The sequence below is a fragment of the Lactuca serriola genome, chromosome 9, assembly GCF_051521515.1.
Source record: "Lactuca serriola cultivar US96UC23 chromosome 9, Lser_US96UC23_V15, whole genome shotgun sequence".
Taxonomy (NCBI): domain Eukaryota; kingdom Viridiplantae; phylum Streptophyta; class Magnoliopsida; order Asterales; family Asteraceae; genus Lactuca; species Lactuca serriola.
Window position 1 is genome coordinate 163,711,516 of NC_136416.1, and position 8,340 is coordinate 163,719,855.

Consider the following 8,340-nt stretch of genomic DNA (forward strand, 5'->3'; position numbering starts at 1 on the left):
GAAATAAAATGAAGACCTGTTAGTCTTCACAGGAGTGTGGTGTTCCCGAGAGAGAGAGAGAGAGAGAGAGAGAGAGAGAGACCCTTTGCATATTATTTCATTTTTTTAAATAAAAGAAAACATCATAAATGGTCCACGTGGTAATGAAATGACTAAAATGCCATTCAATTAACGGATAAAACTTAACGAAGTTAGCAATAATGACCAATCGTCAAAAGTTTTAAAAGTACATGGACCATCTGTGATGTTTTTAAACTACGGGGACTAAATTTTAGATCTGAAAAAACCATAGGGATCATTTATGATGTTTGTTCATTATGAAATTTTGTCTTTTTATTATTATTTTTATTATTTTATTATTTTGTAAACAAAAGGAGTGTAAGAATTAGGGGTGAGCAAAAACCACACCGCAACTAAAATTAACCGAATAAACCGCAACCGCAATCAAAATTGATGGTGAGTTTTATGTTTTTCAAAAACCGCAAATTTGCTGTGCGGTGCAATTATTAGTTTTCAAAACCTGTAAAAAAACTATACTGCAAAAAAACTGCACCACATATATTATATTTATTAATTATTAAATATTAAAAATAAGACAAATTTCATAGATGAAAGCAGGATAAACTTCTAGAAGATAAAAATGTTGGTTTTTTTTTATTATTATGTTTAACATTGAAAAATGATGAAATTTCATAATTTTAAGATATTTATTGTTAATTACTAGTGATTTCACATTTTTAAGATATTAGTTGTTTGTGATTTAAGTTAATTGGCATAAACATTATTATTTTTTATTATTATTACATGTAATGTCTTTGAACTCTTAAAACGGTTTGAACTCTAAATAGCGGTTAAAAATCACAGAAAACAACCGCACCAAATACATACGGTTAATAACCGAAACACAAAAAAAAAAAAACAAAAACAAAACCGCACCGCAAAAATAACCGCCAGAGTGACCATCTCATATGAGTGGTCAAGGGTTCAAGTCTCGGTGGAGACATAAATGGTTATTTAGGAGTAGATTAGTTAATTCGCAGTTTTAAAAAAAAAAAAACGCACCCAAAAATAACAGCAGGTTTTGAAAAGACAAAACTGCACAAATCGTCCCTATGGTTTGCTGAAAATTGCCACTTTGGTCCAAAAAGATTTGGACTAGCAATAGAGGTCCAAACTTTTCATTTTCTTGCGAGTTTGGTCCAATTTGCTTTAAATATTTTTATAATGACGGTTTTGCCCTTATGCTTTTTTATTTTTCAATCTTTTTTATTTATTTAAATCTTTTTCTGATTAAAATAAAAATTAAAAAGAAATAGTTCTCTCTCTCTCTCTCTCTCTCTCTCTCTCTCTAGAAACATATAACCCTCCCTCACTCAAAACATCTCTCCCTCTCGTTCGTATCTCACCAACCAATACCACCGTTTCCCGACCTCCTCCATCCTCCTCCTTATTCAAACCAATAACCACCACCACCTACTACCATTCCTTTCCATTCACTGCCGAGGAAAAACACCACCAAGGGTGGTGTTACTGTGGTGACCACCGAGAGGCACACTCACCTCCTGTGGTGACCATCCATCGTGAAGGAAAACCCCAAAGTGATTAGGTCGACATACTCTTTGGATCTCGAACCTCATGAGAATCGACGAGCACCACTGGATTGATGTCGATTTTTGGATTTCTCGGTAGAGGCGAAGGCGGTGGTCGGCGAATTACAGTTTCCTACCCTCCATATTTGGCGATTGTTGTGGAATTTGTCTTGATTGTTACGATTGAGAGATCCGTTTTGGTGAAGATCATCCCTACATCTACAAAAATTAATTTTAGGGTTAGGGTTCACATCAGAAATTGATTCAGATTAAGCGATGGTTGTGGATTCCATGTCCTTCCCTCTTTCATCTAGTTGATTTGCTCCAGTGTTGACCCAATTCGTTTGATGTATTTCCGATGGATGATTCAATTTGGTTAATGTTTCAAGATTGATTATGATTTTAGGTCACAGGTAACCGGTGGTGTTTTCCTTTTTTGTATCTGCACAAATCGAATTCAAAAGTGGTTTGTACATGGGTGGGGAGTTGTTGGTGGATGAAGGTAAAAGAATGAGGTGATGTCTCTAATTGTGGGTGTAGTAATGGGTTTGATATGAAGCGATGTAGAAGGAGTTCGATCTAATGATGTGCATATGTGATGTAGATATAAAGGAATGGGAGGTGGTAGATTGGTGACTGATTGCAGCGCATGGCAGGTGAATGCTGGAATGGAGGCAATAGGTGGAAGGCCGCAGCGACGTTGGGGCGTTTGATGGCTATTGGTCACGACAGGGGGAGGGCTGATTGGGCTGAGAACAACGGTGGCAGCCTGTGGTGCTCGTTCCGGCAACTCCTGCTGCTTCTGTTTATTTCTTCCGGCGAGGTCAACGCGTGAGAGATGAGGGGAGGAAAGAGTAAGGGTCGGGGATGTTTGGGGGTGCTGTACTTGACTGGAACGAAAATGGAGAGAGAGATATTCTTTTTTTATTTTTCTTTTAATAAGAAAAAACATTTAAATAAATAGAAAATAGAAAAAGAAAGTATAAAGGGTAAATCCGTCATTTTAAATATTTCTAAATCAAATTGGACTAAAATCATAACAAAATGAAAACTTTGGACCGGTGCTGGTCAAATTTTTTTTGGAACAAAATGACAATTTTGAGCAAAAAATGGACTGTATTTTTCAATTTCAAAGTCAAATATGAATTACGATAGTCATCGATTTCTCTGAGTCTCTCAATCAGTCAATCTCTCACTTTCTTTGCTCTACATTTCTCCACTTCACTTCATTGATTGCTCTGTATTTCTATCCTCTGCGACACCAGCCCTAAATCGTCAGTCTCTCAAGTCTCAGCAACGGAGAACAGCCCCAAATTCTTCACCAAATCGTCTTTATCCCTCATTCTATTGTAAGTAAATAAAATTCTAACCTACTTTTATATAGTCAGTGACTCTCAATGTACCACTTTCTTTAACTCTGTCAATCTCTCACAGTGACTAGTTTGTTATCGATGATTTAATTTACTTTTTTCATTTCTAATCTACTACTGTTATGTGTATGTTGAAAATAATGTGTTAATCTTTACTCTTTAGAGTGTTAACTTTTCTAGGGTTAATTTAATAATAAAATTATACCGTGTTGTTTTTGCAATAAATGGATCTTTTTAATTACCTGACACCGAGGGCTGCGTCAAAGGGCTTGTTTTTATATGAATTGCAAAATTGATCAAATATTACCTTTCTGTGTGTTTAGGTGAGGTGTTAAGCTATGCTGTATACTTCTAAAGCCAAATTTCATAGTCGGTTACCTCTTAGTTATAATTTTGGGTATATTGAAAAAGTTGATCATCATTATCCATTTATCCATTTCTAGATATTGCCAAATTTCTAACTTTTTCTTATTTATAACATTTAAAAGAGAAAAAAAAACGTTTATTGGTTTCAAATGTGTTATGTATCTATTTGACCCAAAAAGTTGTTATTGTGGATGTTTTAATATGTTTGTTAAGATTTTTTTTTTTACAAAAGTAGTGAGTATGATGGTTCTTGCGCGTTTCTTTAAGATATGGTATGATGGTTCGTAAATGGTGAGCTTTTTGTTGCAAGTAAACATCATTTCTGAAAAAATGTCAAAAACATTAACTTTGAAGAGTAAATTAACTCAGACAATATACAAAAATATGTGACAAAAAGCATTGTAATTGCCTTTTTTTTTTTTTTCTTTAAATAAGGTATTTCATACTTCAGTCTTTTCTTTTATCAAAAGCTCTCCACCTAATTCCAAAGTTTTATGTGTTCACATTTTCATACAACCATTGTCTTTCTTATAATCAATTCATCTCATATACTTTCCTTTTGATTCTCCAAGATCCTTCAATCATACCAATATCAATGGCGTCTTCTTCAACTTCATCCATTCACAAGAGCTTTACATATGATGTCTTCTTGAGTTTTGGAGGCAAAGACACCCGTACAAACTTTGTTGATCATCTTTATCATGCTCTTCAGGACAGAAACATTCGCACTTACAAGGACGATGAGGAAATCAATAAAGGGAATAGAATCAATGATGAGCTCATGGAATCCATTGAAGCCTCAAAATACTTCATCATTGTTTTCTCCAAGAGCTACGCCTCTTCATCATGGTGCTTAGATGAGCTTGTGAAAGTAATGGATTGTCACAAGACAACCAAACATACTGCTTACCCTGTCTTCTATGATGTGGAACCCACCGAAGTCAGAAAACAGAGCGGGGAAGTTGGAGAAGCCTTTGCCAGACACGAAAAAGAAGAGGCTGCTGGGAAATGGAGAAAGGCTCTCAAAGAAGCCGCTGATCTGGCAGGGTGGGAGTTGAAAAACACTGCTGGCGGGTAATTTTTTTTTTCTAATCTACTTTTACGTAAAAGGCTGGGAAATCTGAGTAGAAAGGTTAAAAGATGAAATATATGTTTGTATGTTGTAGATCTGGATGTAATTGTTCATGTGGGATTTTGAGTAGCTAACTGAACTTGAATTTGATTCTTATATATAGGCATGAAGCTAAATGCATCCGACAAATTGTTGAAAAGGTTTCACTAGAGTTACGTTCCATTAATGTTCACATTGATAAAAACTTAGTAGGGATGGAGACCCGGGTCAACGATATTTTATCATCTTTGGAAACTGCTTCTGATGATGTACGCATGATCGGGATCAAGGGGATAGGAGGTGGTGGGAAGACGACTTTGGCCAGAGCTGTTTTTAATAATATATCTTATCAGTTCGAAGGCAAAAGCTTTGTTGACAAAGTGAGGGAAGTTTCGAATGCTTCTTCATCCGGTTTGAAGCTGTTGCAAAATCAAATTCTTTCAAATGTATTGAATAATCATGGCATCAATGTAGGTAGTGTTTCAGAGGGGAAAAACATGATGTCTTGGATGATAGGTGGTAGAAAGACTCTTCTTGTTCTAGATGATGTGGATCATGTAGAGCAGCTTGAAGCTTTAGCTGGTGACCCTAGTTGGTTTAAGCCTGGAAGTATAATTATCATTACGACAAGAGATGAACATGTGCTGATAGCACATGGAGTGAAATTGATTCATAATGTCAATTTGTTATCAGAGGAGGAAGCGATTTGGCTCTTTAGTAGGCATGCATTTGGGAAAGAGATTCCAATTGAAGGGTACGAAGAACTATCAAGACAAGTTGTATGTTATGCTGCTGGTCTTCCCTTAACAATAAAAGTTTTGGGTTCGTTTCTTTGTGGTAAAAGTAAGCTTGAATGGAAAGAAGCTCTAGCCAGACTAGAGACAATTCCTTTAAAGGAAACTCAGAAGGTGTTGGAATTAAGTTATACCGGTCTAGATGATGATTACAAGGAAATATTTCTAGATGTTGCAACCATTCTCAAAGGTTGGACAAAACACTCAACAATCGAAGCACTTGAAAGCTGTGGATTTCATCCTAGAATTGGTTTAAGAGTTCTTGAGCAAAAGTCTCTCATAACTATTGGTAACGATGAATGTGTGGGCATGCATGACCATTTTGAAGAATTGGGCAGGAATATTGTTCGTCGTTTGCACCCTGATATGCCTAACAAACATAGCCGATTGTGGGATAGAAAGGAAATAGAAGATATATTGGCTAACGACATGGTAAGGATCAAGTTTATTTGTAAGTTGGAGGAACTAACACATTTTCATTTCTTACAAACAAATTTCGTAGTGATTGCTTTTTGTTTACAGGGTACTGAAGCAACAAGATGTATACGATTCTACCGTGGGAGACTCAATCAGGAAATCTTTATGAAAGGTCTTAGAAAGATGAAAGAACTTCAGTTTCTTGATGCGGAGGCTCTCGAATTGAATCAAGGAATTAATAAACACATCCCAAACTTTCTAGATGCTTTAGCATTTCTGTGTTGTAGTTGGAAATTTGATGAAGTCAGCCCTTACTTTCCAGATGCTTTACGATATCTGCGTTGGAACGGGTATCCTTTTAGGTCTTTACCCGAGACATTTCAAGCAAATAATCTTGTTGCACTTCAGTTGGATTTCAGCAATATTGTACAACTTTGGGAAGGGGGAGAAAGAAAGGTAGAATTTTGGTTGATTAGTTGTTTTGCATGATTCATTATAATATGCTATAACATCCATTGCTTTGTTATTATACCACTATTAATTCATATAGTTATTTTGTGTATGTTAGGTTCTTAACAAGCTCAGATTCCTTCAACTTAGTGGGCGAGAGTTGAGGACCTTTGACCTTAGGTTGACTCCAAATCTTGAGAAATTGACGCTTGGAGGACATGGTGATTTGGTAGAACTTTGCATGCCGGATGAATGTTCAAAGCTCAAATCCCTCAAACTTTATGGTTCAAAGTTGACGACACTTAACCTCGGGCTAACTCCAAATCTTGAGGAATTAGATCTTAACATTGATTTAGTAGAACTTTACATGCCCTTAGAATGTTCAAAGCTCAGATCCCTTGAAATTCGTAGTTCAAAGTTGAGGACACTTGACCTTGGGCTGATTCCAAACCTTGAGAAGTTAGATCTTGATGGTGATTTGGTAGAACTTTACATGTCAGTTGAATGTTCAAAGCTCAGATCCCTCAAATTCACTGGTTCAAAGTTGACAACGCTTGACCTTGGGTTGACTCCAAATCTTGAGAAATTGAGGCTTAGAGGACATGGTGATTTGGTAGAACTTTATATGCCCGTTGAATGTCTAAACCTCAGATCTGTCAAACTTTATGGTTCGAAGTTGAGGACACTTGACCTCAGGATGACTCCAATTCTTGAGAAGTTAGATCTTAACAGTGATTTAGTAGAACTTTATATGCCTGTTGAATGTTCAAATCTCAGATCCCTCCAACTCGAGGGTTCAAATATAAGGATGCTAGACCTTGGACTGACTCCAAGTCTTGAGAAGTTAGATCTTAACAAATGCTATAGTTTGGTAGAAATTCATGTGCCCAATGAATGTCTAAAGCTCAAAGACCTTAAACTTTCTGGTTCAAAGTTGAGGACCCTTGACCTGGGACATGCTCCGAATCTTGAGAAGTTATCTCTTCTTAGCTGTGACAATTTGGTAGAACTTCACACGTCCCAAAGGTGTCTAAATTTCAAGTACATATATCTCCATAGTATAAATTTGCGGACCCTTGACATTGGGATGACTCTGAATCTCAACAGTTTAGAACTTACAAGGTGTAATTATTTGGAGGAATTTCACATGCCCTGTAGTTCTCTAAATCTCACTTACCTACGAGTAAGTGAGTCGAAGTTAAGCATCCTTAACATTGGGCAGACTCCAAATCTCAACTCGGTAGAACTTATAAACTGTAATTATTTGGAAGAATTTCACATTACAGATGAATGTCAAAACCTCAAATCTCTCGTCATTTATCATTCGAAGTTGAGGACCCTTGACCTTGGTCTGACTCCAAATCTTAGGAAGTTAGTATTTAAAGAATGTTACAATTTGGTGGAGATTCATGCTCCCATTGGATACCTAGAAAATGTTTTCTACATAGACTTGAGTGGTTGTTTCGGGTTTAGATCTTTTGTGTTTCACAAAAAGGATAATAGTAGTGCTAAATTGAGTGCCTCACTTGAGGTTCGTCCTTTAACTGAGTTACATATCACCTTAGAAAGATGCCCATTTCACCCTGACAAAGATCTGCCAAAGTTTGAGTCTACATGTATTCATAAAGAAGATCTACCCTCATTGACTAGATCTCTTGAGAAGCTTTTTTCTGAAGGTTTGTGTGCTTGCACAAAACTTGAGAGGATTTTAAGAAGCATCCCTAAAGCATTTGTATGTTGAAACATTTGGTTTTGATGTACAGTGTCAAAATTCAACAATCAGATCTCAACGAATGTTAATCCACAACTTGTATTTTATTTATTTATTTATTTATTTTTCTCGTACTATCTTCTGCAATTAGGAGTTTTCTTCACCTGGAAGCAATTCGCCAACTACCTCTTGGCTTTTGGTTTACATATTTCATGTAATAGTCTTCTTCTCGGTATATATCTAGAGTTTCTTTAACTATCATACTTTTTTTCTTCATTTGTATACGGGTAGCTTGCTGCAGAATAAAAAAGCTATGTTATTAGCATGCCGACTAATGTTTAATCTAATGGTTTGTGGTGGTTATATTCTCCAAATGTGCACAATCAGGGTTAACAACACCTTCTTAAGTCAAACCAACAACAGTGTTCATAAACAAAATAGATCAAATTTGCACTTTTAATTGTAGGATGAAGCACAGGCACATTCAGTTAGGTCAGATGTAGTGAAGTGGGAAATTGTTGGGAGTCTTCTC

At 36.2% G+C, this 8,340-nt stretch overlaps 1 protein-coding gene across 2 annotated transcripts; it reads left to right on the forward strand.

The window, feature by feature from the left end:
- The first annotated feature begins 2,736 nt into the window (after positions 1 to 2,736).
- On the forward strand, positions 2,737 to 8,069 carry LOC145072990 (disease resistance protein RPV1-like). 2 transcript variants are annotated; one of them, XM_079019516.1, is made up of 5 exons: positions 2,737 to 2,938; positions 3,898 to 4,399; positions 4,561 to 5,662; positions 5,753 to 6,103; positions 6,216 to 8,069. In XM_079019516.1, exons 2-5 carry the CDS (start codon positions 3,921 to 3,923, stop codon positions 7,836 to 7,838), a joined length of 3,555 nt encoding a protein of 1,184 aa, XP_078875642.1. In that variant the 5' UTR covers positions 2,737 to 2,938; positions 3,898 to 3,920; the 3' UTR covers positions 7,839 to 8,069. The 2 variants fall into 2 exon arrangements, with proteins under 2 accessions (XP_078875642.1, XP_078875643.1); XM_079019517.1 differs by having other exon boundaries at positions 2,738 to 2,938; positions 4,038 to 4,399.
- Positions 8,070 to 8,340: the final 271 nt, after the last annotated feature.

What these genes read in the sequence shown, in the direction of transcription:
- LOC145072990 (XM_079019516.1), top strand. Translation starts at nt 3,921, where the DNA reads ATGGCGTCTTCTTCAACTTCATCCATTCACAAGAGCTTTACATATGAT. An exon ending in TTGAAAAACACTGCTGGCGG is followed by an intron (nt 4,400 to 4,560) that starts GTAATTTTTTTT and finishes TCTTATATATAG; the next exon opens with GCATGAAGCTAAATGCATCC. An exon ending in GGGAAGGGGGAGAAAGAAAG is followed by an intron (nt 6,104 to 6,215) that starts GTAGAATTTTGG and finishes TGTGTATGTTAG; the next exon opens with GTTCTTAACAAGCTCAGATT.